The following is a 20,408-nucleotide window of genomic DNA, read 5'->3' on the forward strand; positions in this document are numbered from 1 at the left end:
ACCCTAAATACATCCTTAATTTCTTTCTGTTTCTTGATTTAATTTGCTAATTATGTATGATTTTTTAGGTTATCAATTTGCAAGCTCGTCTAGCTTTCTTGAAGGAATTATAGTTTGCAAACTCTTGTGCAAACTCTCAATATGTTCAAAATTGATTTATCTCATAAACTAATTCAAACCCTATTCAAGAATTGAATTTGAGCTTCGTCGTCAATTTTGAACACATTCCATATTGTGAAAATGGATCGCTACATGGATGATCCAAACCCTATTAGGAGTTTTGAAAACCCAATCATCCTAAAGGAAAATGTCTTATTTTCTAGTTTCCAATAAGATAATTCTCAACATTACCCCATGGATTCAAATTCAGTTCATATGCAAACAAGCAGTAGTAGGTGGTTATTTCGAGACGATATTGATGAACTTGAATTCGTCCAGTTCAACAAAATTCAACACCGAGCATCAGCGAAATCTAAAGTTATCATCATGGGTGAATTAGATTATTAATTACTTTGTGAATTATGTAATGATATTGTGCCCCTTGAAAGATGCATTTTGAGTTCCATAAATAAGCTAGAAACCCTAGAAATGCTAGAATAAAATAAACCCTATAATTTACTCTCTATTCTATGATTGCTTTTTTAGATCTTGTGTAACATTAGATCTGCGGTCGGAATGGTAGAGTGTAATTTTCTAAGAAATGAGCTGCAATTATTGTTTATTAACCAAGTTAAATTTAACCCATTTACTAAACAAACCTATCAAAACACCAACTTAATTGCAGCTTTTTCTTTGTTCTTTCCCTTTTCAAAAACCTAGCAACTTCCATTAGGCAAATAATCTTCCTTAGTCTTTTGATCCGTTTTCTTTTTTGTTTGTGCACCCAAGGTGCTTGTTACCTAAAATAGGGCTTTAGAAAGATATTTAACTACTACTGTCTATCCAAAAAGAAAAAAGAAACTACTCAAAGTGAACAATGGAGGATTTGATCGATGTTTCGAAATTAAAGCTGAAGATGCTAATTCTTCTTTGAGCAGCTAGGTGAATATTTCAATGTTATTCTCAGATGTTGAATTAATAATTCTGTGTAATGATAAAAAAATTATTTTTATGAGTAAAAATAAATTAAGGGTTTACACAATTTTTATAATTGTAATGATAAAAAATTTATCAGTTGAATATCAATTTATAATTTATTTTTATTAAAAATTAATATTTTTATGAGTTTATTTGTATTATTGAGCAATATATCCATTTTAGTCTATTTACACAATTTATAACTTGGGCCAAGCAAAGGTTTTGACTTGAATTTACCCATCTAGCCCGTTAGCTTGAGCGGGGGGATTGCGGTTTATAGAGAGGATGTGATGGTTGGGGTTGAAGGCTGTTGTGTATCATGAACTCCTTGATTTTCTTATTATTATTATAGTCTATATTTGCATTAATAGAACTGATTTTCATCTGATTTATAATTTTTCAAATAATATATATATCATCAAAATAATGTGAAATGAGATTGTGTAGAATGTATATATTTAGCCAAATTTGTTTCAGATTAATAGCATCCAAATAGATAATCTTATTCTAATATAAACTTTAATTTGGTTGAATTTTCTGTTTGTAGAACATTACTTTACATTAAAAAAAAAAGCACCCTTATGATTAGAATGTTCCATAATTATAGAATGTCTCCATTCCATTATTCAATAACATCACTTTTTTTCTATAGGCATTCTGTAAACTTATCATTTCCCTATATATACATATATAAGGTAATTGAAACAATTAATTTAGCCTTCCTTGCCATCTTCTATTTATCTGGGCCTAGCGTAGCCCAAAATAAATGAAAAGTGAAACTGGAAAAGTCCAAGCCCTAACAAGAAATGAACTGTATGTAATTGAGCCCTAGCAAGAAATGAACTATATATATATATATATACAAAATAACATGATCACTCCTTTATATCCATACATTAATTACAGAACTCACAGGACTGGACTGTCTTTTATCTTCAACAAAAGTGATAAAATCAATTTTCATTACAAAAATCTCATTGTTATGTTATTTTTTTAATTAGATTTTTGTTTTTTACAAAAGAATCTGAAAAACCCTTCATCTCCCACACGTTCGCATCTCAAAGTCAAAGTCAAAAGGGAGGAAAAAGCGCAATATATAGCTGTAGGCTCATGATATAATATATTACTTATACCAAGTTTCCCTATTGTATACACATTATTAAGCCATATTACAATATATATATATATATTATTATATTATAGTCTTAATTATCATTGTTAATTACGACATCTGGTTTCAATTAGCAGCGTTTGTGATGATTCAGTTTCTCATCATGCTCAGGGCCAATGCGTGAAGCTCACCCAGCTCCAGCTGATGATGATGATCGCTTTGTGAAGCTCCCTTCTTGCTGCTGTAAAATGATGGCAAAAAGTATTCATCTCTGCTTTCAAACTCTTGATGGATACCCATTTCGCCAATGCTCTGATCCATAGACTCCTGTGAGCCCTGAGATGACACTGACCCCATGTAGCTTGAACTCGCCGGAAAATATGGCGCCGCCACCATGTTTTCCGGCCACTGGTCTTTTGCACTAATTGAGGCGTCAATCAAGTTTTGCGCCAGCTGGGCCTTCATTTGTGTCAGTTGGGCTTGCAACCATGCCACCTATAGCCAACACAACACAGCAAACAAAACAAAATCATATATAATTAGTTTACGAAATGAGGATATATATTTTCTTTAACTCAAAAGTAATACTATGCAATAAATTCTTCATAAAAAAAATAAATCTTTACATAATGCATGCAGTTCTCTTAGATAATTAGATTGAACTTGTTCAACTATATTTATAGAAGAATTCTATAAAAAAAAAAAATATCATTTTTCTTCATAAGTTTGTGAAAGTGAGAACCTGCTGTTGCAAGGCGAAGATGTGGGCGACGCAGCCATAGACAGGATCGCTGACTCTGGCCTGAGCTTCGTAGGCGATAGTCAACATCGCCTCCCAGCGATCGGCCGCTGGCACATGGAGCAACAGCTTGGAGGCGTTGCTGGCGCCGAACACCTTATGAACGGCGGCGAACCGCCCCGCGCCGCCCTGGTCCGGCCGGAAGTAGGGAGCGAAAACGCAGTCTGGCGCGCATTTCCGGCGCAGGAACTTGCAGGCACCGCAAGGCGAGCCACTTCCACTTGCCATCGGAGAAACAGAGAGAAAACAACAATATAAATTAGGCGCACGGGGAAACTAGGAAATGGTGCAGAGCAGAAGGATTCAGTTCAGGTGGGGTGGGGAAGCTTTAAGGGGCTTAAAAGAGCGGGCAAAGGTGGTCCGACTGTAGGGTTGAATGGGGACATTTGTTTATGGAATTCCTGCTAATTGGAGTGGAGAAATCATTGAATAACTTGTTAAAAAATGGTGAAATTGTTGTCGGTCGGAGACTCGTATGGGATAGAATGAGTGATTTGAATAATATTTCTCCGCCGAACGCTGCCGCGCCTGGGAACTTGCTGCCGCGCGCCAGCCTCTGCTATTTTGTTGCTTTGCCAGATATTTTGCTCTGCAAAGTGATGGAGTCAAACGGAATGACAAAAGCGCCCGTTTCTGTTTTATTTTCTACTGAAGCGCAGAAAGCAATGAACTATTCTTATATTTTGATCCAAAGATCTAAGAAAGTTCTAGAAAAGTAGCTGAGTTTAACAATGGTGGTAATCATTAGGACAACCGCTTTGGCTTCCTCCTCAGATTGACCGTAAATAATTGTTCTTACTATATTTTAATATTAGTTAAAATTAAAGTGACGTACCTAATTAATCTAACATACAGTCTTTCAAAAGGAAAACCTCCAATGAAACAGAAAAGTTATGTATATGGTGTAATTAGATAAATCTTTTATCAAAGAAAAGATATTGTAGGCTTCAAAGCACTCGATTAACTTAAAAAATGAAACATGTCAGTCACTGTATAACTCCTCATTATTAATTGACTCTGCAAATGTCATGTCGCTTGACTTGCAAATAGTAGCCTAATACTACCTCATTTAAAAAGTGCCCATCTCACTCTTTCGGGAGATCCCTACATCAAGGATGAACACAAAAGGAGTTGGCTGGCTAGTACGATGCTAACTGAACTGTCCTCTACCCTGTTTGTCCTCTGCCCAAGTTCCAACTCAATACAACTTACTAGGACAAATCAGTGTAAAAAATGAACAAAGATGCTCGCGTCTAAAAACTTACTGGCCTATGACGAAAAGGGACAAGCCATGGTACATCCTCTCTTTTAACTTAACTAGTTGTTCTTTTTTTTTTTTTTTTAGATTACGTCCCATTACTTGCGTCTTCAGCTACCCCGCCCCTAGAGTTATACTAAAGAGGTAAATCAAGGGATGTGCTCAAATAATCAGGGTGATAAACCTAAGCACCACAAATAACTTGTTCTCTTTTTTTCCTTCTTGATAGTTGTTCCTAGTTGTGACTCGGGCACGGAAAGGACTTTTCCAAAACCCACTAGTCTTAACCCTTTCTTTGCTTGCACGACCCATGATCAATGCTATCTAAGCATTTGCCCACTTCATGACATAAAAACCAATCTTCATTTCATATGTACAAAGGAAAGATAAAGGCAGGAAGATACACGCATAAAAGTCATACGAGCTTAACAGTTGAAAAAAACCCAACCTGACCTGACCGGATTCCAACTATGCCCTCAATGATTATCCCAATTCCCATTAACTATCGTGGACACACCATTGGACTAAGACTTCATACCAAGATTACACCTCAAAGGAGAAGAGAGAGTATTGTATGCCAAACATACCAAAAAAAAAAAAAACTAAATATAAATAAATGAACTGTTTGGAGAAAAAAACAACAACAATCATTAATATTGCTCATCAAATAAAATACAATCAAATCATTAATATGGAAAAATAAAATACAATAGAAAGGTAAAAAGAAGAAGAAAGAGAATATGGCATACCAAATATCATATATGTTTCATGAGTCAAGCAACATGGAGATATCTGATGATCTTGAAAATATGAAAAATCATGGAAATATAAATATATCAACGTCCAGATCATTCATATTTGACATCCTCATCCTAATCACAACGTGGTCGAATAAAAAGAATAACAGTGAAAAGGCAACCGGTAGTGTTACAAAATTGTAGGTTTTCCCTGTATGAAAGATCGTGGGTATTACTGTTTACCAGATTCTCTTTCACTAAACTCCATGGAAACCTCTCTCTCTCTCTCTCGCCCGCAGGAAGAGGTTCAGAAATAATATGATAAACGAGGCAATGCATCCATGTAAGAGTCCGGGGGGCAAGAACATGGAGGAGGATGAAATCAAAAGAAAGTTCTCTCCAACTAAAATGCAAGAAAGTTCTAGAAGACGAAGAAAGTCCACTTTGTGTAACTTGCGACAAATCATAAAACTTCTGAATGCCAATTGACAAAAGCACAAGCAGAATTTAGTTTAAAGTTTGGATGTGTAAGCAAGTTGACCTTATTGGTTATTCCAAACAAAATAACATAACAAGATTTAGATGATTGATTGACTAGATAAGAAAATGGTTGCCCAAAGCAAACCAGATAAACCAATAAATCAAAATATTTTAACTAAGTAGTCAGGGCAGGTTTTGGTAGCAAAAGTAATATTGCTTTTTCGTGACTGGAATGTTAGGGGTTCAAGTTCTATAGAAATTAACAAAAAGGTGAAGGTAGCATAGTAATACACTTACATTTGCAAAGTAGGGAGTCTCATGCACTCAGATGCCCTATCTAGACTAAATAGCAGATCACTGTGTGGGGAGGGGACTTCCTTACCTTGGAGAAGTTCACAAGTCATATGGATTAGTTTCATGGACTTCTGATGTTTCAGTAACCGGTTCCTCATCACAACTAATCTCCACATGAAAACAACCATATTTGACATGGTGAAATCTCTTGGCATCCCTCATTATAATTTGCCTCCTAATCAAGTAATGAATTTTAATCATTGCATGACTATCACTCAAACTTTTGAGTTCATTGTAATTCTGATGGGCATTCTTTCTCCATTTTTCAGAAGATGAAATGATTGCTAATTTCTCATGCCAGACAGAATTTCCTCCTCCACTTCATCATCCCCCTCATAATGAACAAAGCTAACATAATGCTCATAGCCAAATTCTCTCATTTGCTCTTGAAGAGAAGTCCAGACAGCCTGAACTTGTGCGTCCTTGTATCTATTCTCGGAACTAAAGAAATGTAACTTCTTATCAACTTCAATCGAGGTAAAACCAACACTCTTGTGAAGTCCATTCTCACCAATTTTTAATCTCATCTTCTTCACCATATCCCACATTCCAGCATCGCCATAAATATTACTAAGTGAAATGTAAACAGAAGATTTATCAGGCTCTAGAGGAAGGAGTCTCTCAGCCACTTGTTCTGCTAATTCAACCCGCTTATGAATTCTACATGCGGACAATAGGGCACCCCAGGCACTAGCTCCAGGCTCCCAGGTCATGTCATTTATGAAGGATAAAGCTTCATCTATTTTCCCAGCCCTACCTAACAGATCTATCATGCATGCAAAATGCTCTGCCATTGGAGTAAGTCCATAATCTCTACTCATGGATTTAAAATAGGTCCAACCTTCTTCAACTTTTCCAGAATGGCTACAAGCTGACAGAACTGAAACAAATGTAATCGGGTTCGGCAACTGCTTATCTGACCTCATTTGATCAAAAAGAGCAAGTGCTTCCTCGCAGAGGCCATGCATTCCAAATCCATTGACCATGGCACTCCAAGAAAATACATTTTTGATGGGCATCTCCTTAAAAACTGCATAAGCAGGGACAATTGAACCACAGTTAGCATACATGTCAACGAGAGAGGTGTAATTCACTACATCCAACTCAACACCATTCCTTATCATGTAACCATGAACACTCTTTCCTTGCTGCAGAGATCCCGTGTGGGAACAAGCAAGAACAATGCTGGCTAGTGTGATTCGATTTGGAACTATTGAATCCCTCAGCATCTGTCTGAACAAGTTGACAGCTTCCCAAGCCCTGCCATTCTTTGCAAGTCCAGAAATTAACGTAGTCCATAAAACAACATCTTTTCTCGGTACCTCTTTGAATAATTTGAGCCCAGCATCCAGCAAGCCTAACTTCAAGTACATATCAAGAAGACATGTCAGTAAATAAATGTTGGAATTGGTGAAGTTTTGTTTTATACAAAAAGCATGAACAGATTTCCCTTCTTTGCAAGCAGAAATATATCCACAAGCCCGAACCAAACATTCAGATGTAAAGGGATCCAACTGAAAACCAGAGGTTCTCATATCGGAAAGCAGCTCAAAAACGTTGGCGGGATTTGGAGACTTAAGATAGCCTTTCATCAAAGCACCCCAAATAACTCCATTCCACTCAGAAACTCCTTCAAACAGCTTCTGTGCGTCTCCCAAAGAACCCAACTCCGTATACACGCCTATTAGTGCAGGCACAACATAAGGGTCCCTCTCTAGTCCCGATTTAATTGCCAAACCATGAAGCAAATTTCCATCTTGCAAACGCGATAATCGCACGGACGCCTTGATTGCAAATGTCAAGTTGAAACTGTCGACGGAACAACCAGCGGTGCGCATATGTCTAAATGACCTTAGAACCTGGGAAAAATCATTGTTTTTGAAGAAGGCTGAGCTTATGGCGTTCCATGAATGGAGGTTCTTGACGGCGATGGAATCGGAAGTTTTGGTGGCGAAACGGAAAGAACCCACTTGGACGCAGCAATTGAAGAGCTTGGAACCGCAGAGAAGCGATGGGCGAAGTGCATGGACGGTGATCTGGGCGTGTAGTTGCCGGGAGAGAGAGAGCTTGGTGGTTTTTGCAGGATTTTTCGCTGAGTTAGCGGAAGCGTAGTAGTTCACTCCAGCAGCAATGGAATTGGAACGACGCATCAACGATTTCTACAACTACCAACCGTCGGCCCAGATTATAAACATGGATAAATTTTTAAAAATATTATAACTTTTTAATTAATGTAATAAAATTCTACATTTGTTAAATTATTTAAGAAATTACTTGCGCTTCCTTCCCCTCATCATGCCACTTGGAACGTACCTCTTTCGCCGAGTTAAACTCAAAATATAACAAAACACATTATTTTTAATAAAGAACTATATTCGTCTAATTTTTATTTTTATATAATATTTGGACAAATTTTTAAGTTTTTTAAACTTCTTATTAATAATAACAAGATACAACAAAACATGATATTTCCAATAATGAGTTTAAGAAAAGTGAAAATTTTAGTATAAGTGTAGAAAGATGATGATAAGAAAAATAATTTGAGATAAATTAAATCTGCTCGTGTGATATACTGAATTACAATAAGTGTAATAATTTATTAAATAATTTAAAAATTATAATATTTTAAAAAAATATTTAAAATATTCTTATAAATTTCTGGACAAACATGAGTTGTAAAATAATGGTTTTTAAGCATTAGGATAATTCATTAACGCATTGCCATCAATTAGAATAAGATATTGAAGTGTATTTAATTGAATGATAATGTGAGTTTTTTTTTTTTAATAGAAAGGGTAAGATTAGGCTTGAAAAGAGTATTGGCATTTTATTTTTTTAGGTTAGACATTTGTAGTTGTAATTATTTTTGAAATTCACAAGACATGTAATTTGTAAAACATTTAAAAAATATAACTAGATAGATTTTTGTAGATGTTAATGGTAGTATCATTTTCCATTAATATTTAACAAGATATACACAATTATAAAATATTTGATAAATTTAATTAAATCATGTTAAATGGCACTAAAAGTATCATTCATTTGTCCACCTCTTAAATTAGACACATTATGGCAAAAACAACACAAATTTTAAAGAGGGGCAACACAAGATTTTCTCTTATCTAACACATTCCTAATCACTAAACTACTATCTTGAAAGTAGATATACTCAACTAATAATTATTGGTAAAATAGTCACAATGTACTCATTACCAACTATTAATTAAATACACATATATTTAGGTATTTTCTATTATTTACATTGAGAAAATAATAAATCTTCTAAGTTCACAAATTTAAATAAAGAGATAATTACATATCAATTTTTAATAAATATTAATTATTAAATATTAAAATTGACTAAAAACTAATTCATCTCCAAACTTGTTTCCCATTGGTAAATTGATGTGAGGGTAGAACTGAAATTTAAAGATGTCTTTGATTATATTATTTAGAATTTAATTATAAATAATGATTGCCTAGAAAACAAAAATCACCCCACTCCCTTGAAAAATGAATTTTATAGAAAGAAGTTTTAAATACTTATACCATACACATTTTTTCATAGAAAAATTAAGAGTATTTGATTGCTTTTATAGAAAATATGTGTAATAATTACACATTTTTTATGATAAACTAGTGGTGAACCCGTGTAATACATGGGAAAGTTTAATTTAAAAATAAAAAATAAACTTGTTATTTTAAATAATTTTAATAGAATTGATAATTATAATTTTTTTAATTTTTAATTATTTATCAAAATTTAAGTTTAATTAATTATTCGCTATTCAATATGCTAATGAAAAACACTTTTAATTCAATATGTACTATCATTCAATGTGTTAAAGAATAATTAACACATTAAGTAGGTCACTTGACAAAATACTTATAAATTTTTTTATTTATTATATTATATTTATTTATAAATAAATATTATAAAATCTATAATATATCCACTCAAAGACGTTTGTTATTTTCTATTTATTATATTATAATTATAAATATAAATTAAAACTCTTAAATATGAATAAGAATAAGTTTTTTCAATAATAATAAAATTTAAAAAATATGAATTTTGATTTTTTTCGATCTTAAAAATGTGATACCTTAAATATTAATTAGTATTGAAAAGCTCTAGTATTTGATAATCTTAAATAATTTTTTATGAATTTGAAATGCAAATCATTAATGTAAGTTTTGGGGGAAGTAAATTTCAAAACAATTGAAATATTTAAATTATTAATATAAATTATAAAATGTAAATTATTAATGCAATAAGTACTAAATGCAAATCATTAATGCAAGTTTTGGGAAAAATTTTATTATTACTTATTATTTTAAAATAATTGAAAGATTTAAATTATTAATGCAAATTACAAAACGTAAATTATTAATGCAATAAGTATTAATTATAAATTATTAATGTAAATTTTGGAAGAAAATTTCTTTTTTCAAGACTATCATACTTTTATATATATAAAGATATGTGCAATCAAATAAAGTCAAGATATTATTGTTGAATGCTTTGCGTACATCTCTATATGATTTTTTGTTTATAGCATCAATTACAAAAGCTGCCCATATATATATATATATATATATTAGGGAATGCCCGTGATTAAAGGCACGGCGTAAATAATATAAGAATAAATAATATTATTAATATTGTATAATAAAAAATAAAAAAGTTAAATTAAAAAAAATACTTTATAATTTGAATAAATTAAATTAAAAGTTAAATATCAAACAATATATACCAATTAGTGCTATTGCTACCAATCAAATATAAAAAAAAATAAAATATCAAATATTACTGCCACTGCTGCAAATAGAAATTAAAATTAAAATACACACCAATTAGTGTTACTGCTGCCAATCAAATTATAATTACATAAAAAAAATAAACATTATATTGTCATTCACCAAAAAGAGTGGGTTAAAATTTTACAAAAAGTAGGTTAAACCTTTACAAAATATGTATGCTTTACAAAAAATGTGTCAATAACATGTCTTCAAACATGTGTTTTCCCGAACTTCCTCCTCATTACTTTCCAAAAAGTCTTCGTATCAACTTGTATGTATCCCCAATAAGGAACATGCAAAATAATCTGGTAATTTGTGAAATAAAAAAAAAATATAGATTAGTACATTTGTTGGAAATATACATATCAAAATATACTTTGAGATTGAAATTACCTTATTACATCCCCATCGAAGCAAGATAGTTGTATTTCTCCTTTTAAGCTCCATATATTTTTCCATCCAATCCTACAGAAGTCCATATTTCAAATTATTATCAAATTTAAATTTTAAAAAAAATTATATAATTAATAGAAATAAATCTACATGGTTACTTTTTGAACACTACAACAACACTTCAGGATAAACAATATTTGTAGTAGAATCTAAACAATCTTTAGGAAGCAGAATACTTATACGATCAAATAATGTACATCTGGACAATGCCACATATAATTGCCCATGGCTAAACACTGGTATGCGCAAATCAACCCCAACAAATTTCACAGATTGTCCTTGAGATTTATTAATGGTCAAGGCATATACCAATCAGACTGGAAATTGACGTCTTGTCATTTGAAAAGGCATTTCTGAAGAAGATGGTGCCAAAGATATCCTTGGTATGAATGCCAAATTGCCAAACTTTTATCCAGTTAAAATTTGAGATTCAATTATGCGAGTGTCGCACCTAGTAACCATCAATCTTGTACCATTACATAGTCCATCTTTCGGTGCAATGTTTCTCAACAATATTATAGGACAACCCACCTTCAACTCTAACTTAAAAGTTGGCAACCCAGGAAGATCCAATGAATTTAAATATTCATCAGGATATTTATTTGTAATAGTAGGATCGACTTCATTATCTTCAGACATTTTATCTGCTGCAAGATAAGTATGTAATCTCCTTGGAAAGATATTCATTGCAGTAGTATTGATGTTACTGACATCATCGTTACGCGTAGACAGAATTGTGCGTTCAGTTAAAAATGTTGGGGTTGACATCTCTATTATGTTTAAGCGTGGGTAAACTGTAGAGAGTAATTCATTCAAATCTTGACATTTGTGTATTGTTGATGGAAGGTTAACGATTTCTTGAAGATTGGTCCCAATCTAAAAAAAGTGAAATCAATAAAAAAATAAGAATGAAAACACAATTTATTAATTTAAAATAATCTATATAATATGGCACAAAGGTTATAGTAGTGTTACCTCCATCAAGAAATTTGCAAAATTAGCATTTTCACGGTCTTCAAGATTCAAGCGCATATTCAAATCCAAAGTTAAGATATGTATATGCTTTCATAGAACAGAGTGTCTTAATGATGCATTTACAATTTGATCACGAACTCCTTTGGGTATAACTAGTAAGATTTGTCGAAAGTCTCTACCAAGAACAACAGTAATACCCCCAAATGGCTTGTCACTATCACAAATATCCCTCAATGTACGATCAACCGCCTCAACATAATGTCTATGTTGCATCGGAACTTCATCCCAAATTATGAGTTTTGTTTCTCTAAATAACTCAGCTTGTAATAATTGTTTACTAAGCCCACAATTTGAATTTTCCAACACATCTAATGGGATGGAAAATGTTGAATGTACAGTGCGACCTCCGACCAGTAACAATGATGCAATTCCAGATGAAGCCACAGTAATAACGATATGCCTAAGGTTGTGACATTTTAATGCTATCGTATTGTACAAAAATGTTTTCCCTGTTCCAGCACCCCCATTGAGAAAGAAAACAACTCCTTTATTTTGAAAAACTGAAGAAATGATTGTGTTATAAGCATTCCACTGTCCATTGTTGAGACAATCAATAGAAATTTGTGGATCTGTCTGTTGTGCCTCACTCTGCAATTGTCGATGTTCAAATATCAATCGATTACCAACTACTGCACTCCAATTTGTAGTAGATTATGGCATGGGTGGGAAGTCAATTAAACTTTTGTCTGATTCATGAAGCATTTGATTCAAAAGATGAAGACTATAATCTTTAATTTGAGCCTCAGTTGGGTTAGAAATGGCAAACAATGTACGAATTTTATGTGCAAGATCATCACATGTATGCATTGAGAATTGATTCCATAATGCACATGGATTTAGTGGAGAGCACTGGGTGAGAATAATACTAAACAATCTCCTCAATTGATATCCAATTTTCATAACTACAACCTCTTTCAAGCATTGTATCCATTCTTCATCATCTTCTAAAAGCCCCATTGCAACACATGATAATTTAAATGTATCATGCACAACATTATCGACCGTGCGTAAAGACTGAAATGACTTTGGTCCTTTAACAACGGTTAGTAACAAACGTAGATAAAATCTTTCACCACAATTAGGGCTAGCAAAATACATTCTACCAATTACATATCCCTTTTCTCTTGATTTCCATCTCTTTTCAGACTTGAGCCAAACATAATGTTGTGGAAATTCTTGATAAGTGAATGGACATTCATCTTTACTGCCAGCACAATATGCAAAGAAGCCAGTAAGAGTTGACATTTGTTGACCAACTCTAGATTGAATCGTTTCTAATGATTCTTCTGGGTTAAAAACAACGCGATGCATTCCAGGTAAATGAAGTGCCAATCGTATAACTGTTGGCATCTCTGCATGCAAAGGATGACCAAATATTCTCCAAGCAGCTTTTGGAGGGCCAATATACCTTGCATCAAGATATTGTTGAATCTCATTTATCATTCCTAACACCATCGTTGTACGATCATAACCCTTATAAATGTACTTATGTATATACTTGACACATCTCATTCCAACACAAACTTCCACATTTATATGACAGTTGAAAAGTTTAGAAAGATATGCATTGTATGGTACGACATCCCTGTTATCAACTTCTTACCCCCTCACAGTATGTACTTGACCATTATTGCGACGACAATAGATAGGGTATCCATCTTGATCCATAGTTATTGTTTCTGTAAAAACTCGAGAGTATCTCTTAGTGCATCTACCATTTTCCATACATGGTGCTTACGGATTTCGAGCACAACACGGTCCATGTACCATACAACATTTGATAGTTTCAAAAAGCATAGGATCATCTTTTGGGTTTAGAAATTCTGCAGAAACTAATTTGTCTACTTGAGCACATGTCCAAATTTTGTCTAGGCCTTTAAGAAATAAAAGTGCATGCATATGATGGAGGCCTTGTTTTTGAAATTCAATTGTAAAAACATGTGCAACTTTATTTCCAAACACTTTATTTGTTTCTATCACCTTCATCAAACATTTTCTCTTCAACTCAAAAACACAGGCAATTAAATCAGGACGATCAATAGGTTTTTGATGTGGTAATAATGCTGAAGTAATTTCTGGCCAATTGGGATTTGCAGTCATGGTCAGGAAAATATCTGGGTGTTGGTTGTCTCGCGTGATACCATTGAATCTTGAAAATTTTCAAACATATGTCTAGGACTACCAATAAATGAAAATGGCAAAATAAACCTTTGACCAATTTGACCAGGTCGCACATAATCTGGATCCATATCCGACAACTCTTGGTAAAACTCAGCTCGAAGTTTCCCTTGGTTAAGCTTGTAGTATGTCAATCGATTTTGCTCAGTTGCAGCCTAAGCATCTATCAAAAACTCTTGAAATAGTTTTCCACCTCTCAAAATTGTTGAATACTCTGTGGGTCATTCAAACAAACGATAACTATAAAAATTCATTTGAGTAAATCGATCAATTAAAGGTCGATCATACTGAACATTCCACAATTTCAGCTCAGGTTTCCATCAAAGCTCACCATATGGAAATAATAGAACATAATGTAATGGCAAATATGCTGGGTGACATTCATTAATTTGCATTAACTCATTATTTCCTCGAAAATGTAAGATAATATCTCTCATTCCACTTGCCTCTGTTCCATCACCTGGTATTACAATCGCAATCTCATCTGTAGTTGGTAGGTTATACCGACGTCGATCAGTTCTTGAATTGTAATGAAGATGAGCAGGTATATTGTGTCATGTCGAGTCTAATTGATGTAAAATGACATGAGCCTGTCGAAATTTATCTACAAATGCATTGACTTGCAACAAACTATCCTGAATAGTTTTGAGAACATCCATTCTCAAGATAGGATTTCTACGATTACGAATTTCTAAAGCTGAATCAGGGTCATAGATATATAGTTGAGCATAACTTGCATCCTGCTCTGGTTGTGGTTGTAGCGATCCTGTTCGATGTCGCAATTCCCCATGAATTGTGAATGATGTAGGGCCCCTTCCACTGAGTACTCTAGGATCTAATGTAACACCAAGACTCGTAAAAGCATTGGCTGCGTTGTACACTTGAGTATAACTTCGAAATGATTTTGATTGATCATTATTCCCATCATACAACGCCTGAAGTGGTGGAGGGGGTGTAATAAGTAAAGGTAGCATAACATTTCCTTCTAAACAGCAAGTTCCGAATAAGGGACGCTTCATAGATGATTTGGTCAATTTTTCATCCATCCAATGTAAGGCTGAATAATAAGGACATAATACATCCATCTTGCCAAGATAATGACGGTAAGAATCTTTGTGTACTCGGACGTCAATTGATGTACTCATAGGCATATCTTCTAATTCATCATTCGTATATAAATCTTCTTGAAAAAATTGATTTATAGGAGTAGACCTATGAATATTTGTGTATAAATAAAAATTTGTAAAACAAAATGGTATAAGTAAAGTATGTATTTCAAGATTATACACAATAGTTTACTGATTCCTTTGCGGAGCCAAAGATGTGATTGGTATAGAAAACGAACATGTAGAATGATGGGTAACCATTATTCATTTTTGTGCCGAATAAGAATATTCAGTTATTGTTTCCCACTCCAGGCGAGTGCGATCGCGACGAATTGGTGTTAAAGAAGATTGTCTTGGGTTAATACATTCCTTTGATCTTTCTCGTTCTCGTCGCAAGCGTTGTCCCAATTAATATGTAGAACATGACTTTTGATTTTTTTCACGTTCTCGTCGTGCACGTTGGGCCAATGCAGCTTTTGATAACACATTATCATTGTGTGCCTATAATGAGAATATTTTAGGAGTATGCACTTGTTAGTTTAAAGACACTACCCATCTCTTTAGTGTGTGATATTTTCTAATTTCCTTTTCACTCTTCTTATTCTTTCCTTAAAAACTTCTTATAAGGAAAATAAAAAATTAAAAAAACTATATTATGTAGTTTCCTATTTTTTTTTTTATGTTTGTCTCTTATATATTTTCTTCTCTTATTCGTTTTCTTCTCTTTTTAATAGACAAACATATTAAAAATTCAGATTAATGCTTACTTTAACATGCTTTAGAAAAATATTTCACATTCAATAAAAATAATTTTGAATAAATATTTGAAAAAAAAACTTTTTAAAAATATACATAAAAAAGAGTATATGACACTATGTAATTCCTAAAAAAATCTATATGATAATATTCGAAAAAGAAACTTTTAAAACTTGTTGAGAAACCATACCACATGATGTGCTTTTTTCTTTCCTTTACTAGAAGGGATAGCCTTTTCTTTTTCCTTTTCCTATAATAAAAAATAAGTAGAATATATTTATAAATTATTTTTAAAATGGTAAGAAAATATATATCCTTACCTCACGAATGCGAATGGTATTAAGGTCACGCTCATCGCGAATAACAACATTAACATTTCTTTCTTGAAGAAATTGAACCTATACATACAAACATGTTAGAGTGATAAATAAAATTTTATACACATAAATAAAAAAATTAGTAAAGGGAATTGATATTACGGTTCAGTGTAAGTCTCCATCCACCTATAAAGTATGAGGAAAAAAACATTCTATTAGAAGAAAATTAGATATGATAAGTTTTTTTTAAAAAAAAAAAAAATAGGCCTTACATTATAAGAGAGGTACTTAAAATTATATGAAGAAAAAAAAAACTTACTTGACTAAAAATAGTGATATTGTCCATAATTGTTGTACTTCAACCTAAAAATGTTTAATTAGCAATATCATGTTATTTCCAAATCAGTTGCTATCAAATCAAATAATAAAATTTAATATTTTATTTAAATAAATAACTGTCATGGATGGAAAATACTTAACGGGTTATAGTCAAAATGTATTTTAACAATCACATTAAAATGATAAAATTAAAATTGGAGTACAACAATTGTCCAAATTTGAACTCTTATCTTTCCTAGCTGACTTCAGTTTTATATAAATAAAATTAAAATCAAAATCAAAACCTGATATGAATAATTATCACATAGAAAGTTCAAACATAAATTTAGGCAAAAAAATAAATTTCAACAGATAATAATGTCATTTTATAAATAATAATGAATAATTATTTCATACACACACACACACATATATATATATATACACGAACACACATAGTTGCGGACATGGCAACCGTCGTTCGCTGTCTGCCGCCATGGCTGCGGCCATCAATGGAGGGAACCCTGATTCGGGGTCGAAGAATCTTGTGTTCCCGACAGTGAGTGATCGGAAACCCTTGTGTTCCCCCGATCCCCATGGGTCAAGAACTCTTGGTTGGGGAACACGTTTTTTTTATGTTATTTTAATTAAAAAATATTTATTATAATAAATGAATTCTTTTTGAGTAACCAATTTCAATTTACACCATTGGTTTTTTTATATTGTTGGTTTTTTTTATTTAAAAATTTTTAAATGTTATAGTCCATAATTATTTTTTTTTAAAAAATAAAGCTTACACTGTTGATAGTCCATAATTTTTTAAAAAATTGATATTTAGAATACTTAATTGATATTTAAAATTAAATATTAATTTTTAAAAAAATAAATTTTTAAAAAATTACCACGCATAGAGCATCTTTTGCCGCCCATACATATATATACACATACACATACATGTGCTATATAAATATACATGTGAAACTTTATTTGAGATAATACCATTTGACAGAAAACATTAAACATTAGAGAAAGAGAGAGAAGCAAACATTAGATTCCATTTGGAATGAGCAAATATTAGATTCCAAACATTAAACATTAGATTCCAAACGTAACTCGAATGAGCAACAAACATTAAATATTAAACAACAAACATTATATTGCTTTTGTGCATACATAAATATTAAACATTAAACAAAGAACAACAAACATTATATAGTCAAACGTAACTCAAATGAGCAAACATTAGATTCCTAAGAACATCAAACATTAGATTGCTTTCGTGCATACATATAAAATTTAATTCCAAAATTTGTATACATATAATTTCAAAGAACAATTAACATATATGTATGTAAACAACGAACACCATCGTTTTTGGCGTACATTACATACATACACAAAAAGGGCAGGGGCGATGGGAACGGCGAGGCGAGTTGTGCTGTGGCCGGGTGGAGGCGACAATTGGTGTGAGCAGCTGCAGAGGTGACAGCGGTGGCCGGGTGGGAGCGATGGCGGTTCGAGAGGCCGCAGGGGCGGAGGAGATAGAGAAAGAGAGAATGAGAAGGGAAGGGATAGAGGCAGAGCAGCCTTCAGTGGATTTGGCACTTTGAGAAAGAGAGAAAAAATAAGGGGCCGAGACAGAAGAGAAAGAGTGTGTGCGTGTGAGGATGGGATGATTTTAGGGGGGGGAAACATAGCTTGATCTTAGCCATTGATGAAAAATCAAAACCCATCTCAACCATTGAAAAAATGTCCCCCTCACATTTGTGTTATACAATTCAAAAACCTTCTTGCTTTATTATATACATATAATATATATACAAACACATATGGCTGCGACAATGACAATCACCGTCCACTGTCGGTCGTCATGACTGTAACCATCAATTAAGGAAACCCCGATTTGGGGTCGAAAAAACTTGGGTTCACGATAGTGAGTGGTCGAGAACTCTTGTGTTCCCCAACTCCTATGGGTTAGGAATTCTTGGTCGGAGAACACGTTTTTTTTTTATGTTATTTTAATTAAAAAAGATTTTATTATAATAAAATAAAAAATGTAGAATTAATAAAATTAAAAAAAATCTTGAATTAAACTTTGATAGTAAATTAAATATTAAACTTAGTAAATTAAACTTTGATAGTAAAAAAAAAAAATCTCTTATTATAAAGCAAGAAGAATTTTGACCAATTTCTATTAAATTTTAATATTTGACCAATTTCTATTAACTAATTTCTATTAAACTCAGTAAATTAAATATTCTTTTTGAGTAAAATAACAAATATTAAATTTATAAAATAATTATTCATTATTATTGATTATTCATTATTATTTATAATTATTCATTATTATTAATATTCATAATATAATTATTATTAGTCATTTTATAAACAATTTATAAAATTTTAAATGACGAAAGAAATAAGTATTTTAATTATTTAATATAAATATAAATAATAATATTTTAACAGATAACAAAGTCACGTCTACTACTGTTGGTGTCTTTTTCTATTTAAAAAATTTCAATTGTGGACTATTGAAAGCAAATGCTAGGTTTAAATAGAAAGCAAAGGCTAGGTTTAGGTGTTGAACGAATACATTGCATCATTTATAGTAATAATTAATCCCCTCACTCAAGCTTAAAGTATAATTTTATTTACTTGTGATTTCTCTTTTTTTTTTTATTTAATTAATTTGATGCAATCAATCAGTGGTTATGTCGTGTGGCAGGGATCACTTGGCTTTGATACAGCAAGAAACAAAGAGGATAAATTTGTTTGAATGACTGACTTATTAAGTGGTAGGATTAATTAATCTGTTGAAAAATTAGAAGATCACGCCCTAAGTGAGTTAATGAAATTTTTAATGAATGTGTGTTCTTTCACCATTAAGTGTTAATGATCGATAAAAATATCATTAAGTGTTAATGATATTTTTAGCAAAATATTATTTTTTAGAAATGTTCTCATAATATTATGTGTATAATTAAATTATTGAGAGAATATCCATCCTGCTTTGCACACCATTTTATATACAAACACACACAGTAACTATAATTAATTAATTAGAAATATCATTAAATGTTCTCATAATTAATTAATTAAATTATTTATTTAATTGACAAATGGCTAGCTTCCGTGAGAAACTTCCAAGACATAGTGAGTGCCTCTTGCCAGCCCTCAACATATATATAAACACACACAGTAATTATATACACACAATAGATACATACAAACACACACAATCGCGACATTGAAACCATATACACACATTGGATATGCTCACAAACACAAACATAAACACAGTAATATACAAACACACTGATATATATACAAATACACACAGTTGCGTATATACACAGAAACTAAAGAAATATATACGCACAATGACTATATACATACAAACACACAATGACTATATACATACAAACACAGTTGCGATGGTCTATGGAGCTTCAGCGGTCACGGACAAACACACAGTCACGATGGAGTTCCAGCGGTTGCGAACAGGGGCGGATCTAGGAGTAGATCTGGGGGAGGGCTGGCCCCCAGATCCATAACCCATTTCAGCCCTCCTCCCTTGCAAATCTGGGGGAGGGCTGAATCTTGGGGGGGGTTGCAGCCCGTGC

General features: G+C 32.5%; 3 protein-coding genes across 3 annotated transcripts; all 3 read right to left on the minus strand.

Moving 5' to 3' along the window:
- Positions 1-2,174: 2,174 nt before the first annotated feature.
- LOC127793240 (LOB domain-containing protein 16-like) lies at positions 2,175-5,567 on the minus strand. Its single transcript, XM_052324070.1, has 2 exons — positions 2,931-5,567; positions 2,175-2,683 (listed from the first exon to the last, which is right to left on the minus strand). Exons 1-2 carry the CDS (start codon positions 3,213-3,215, stop codon positions 2,339-2,341), a joined length of 630 nt encoding a protein of 209 aa, XP_052180030.1. The 5' UTR covers positions 3,216-5,567; the 3' UTR covers positions 2,175-2,338.
- A 140-nt stretch (positions 5,568-5,707) lies between these two features.
- Positions 5,708-8,008, minus strand: LOC127793239 (pentatricopeptide repeat-containing protein At1g06140, mitochondrial). The gene has a single exon (XM_052324069.1). The coding sequence runs from the start codon at positions 7,964-7,966 to the stop codon at positions 6,101-6,103; it is 1,866 nt and encodes a 621-aa protein (XP_052180029.1). The 5' UTR covers positions 7,967-8,008; the 3' UTR covers positions 5,708-6,100.
- Positions 8,009-14,839: 6,831 nt separating this feature from the next.
- Positions 14,840-15,331, minus strand: LOC127793144 (uncharacterized). Its single transcript, XM_052323927.1, has one exon. The coding sequence runs from the start codon at positions 15,329-15,331 to the stop codon at positions 14,840-14,842; it is 492 nt and encodes a 163-aa protein (XP_052179887.1).
- Positions 15,332-20,408: the final 5,077 nt, after the last annotated feature.

This window comes from Diospyros lotus, unplaced genomic scaffold (genome assembly GCF_014633365.1).
Source record: "Diospyros lotus cultivar Yz01 unplaced genomic scaffold, ASM1463336v1 superscaf1, whole genome shotgun sequence".
Classification (NCBI taxonomy): Eukaryota; Viridiplantae; Streptophyta; class Magnoliopsida; order Ericales; family Ebenaceae; genus Diospyros; species Diospyros lotus.

What these genes read in the sequence shown, in the direction of transcription:
- LOC127793239 (XM_052324069.1), bottom strand. Translation starts at nt 7,966, where the DNA reads ATGCGTCGTTCCAATTCCATTGCTGCTGGAGTGAACTACTACGCTTCC.
- LOC127793240 (XM_052324070.1), bottom strand. Translation starts at nt 3,215, where the DNA reads ATGGCAAGTGGAAGTGGCTCGCCTTGCGGTGCCTGCAAGTTCCTGCGC. An exon ending in TCTTCGCCTTGCAACAGCAG is followed by an intron (nt 2,684 to 2,930) that starts GTTCTCACTTTC and finishes TGTTGGCTATAG; the next exon opens with GTGGCATGGTTGCAAGCCCA.
- LOC127793144 (XM_052323927.1), bottom strand. Translation starts at nt 15,331, where the DNA reads ATGGATGAAAAATTGACCAAATCATCTATGAAGCGTCCCTTATTCGGA.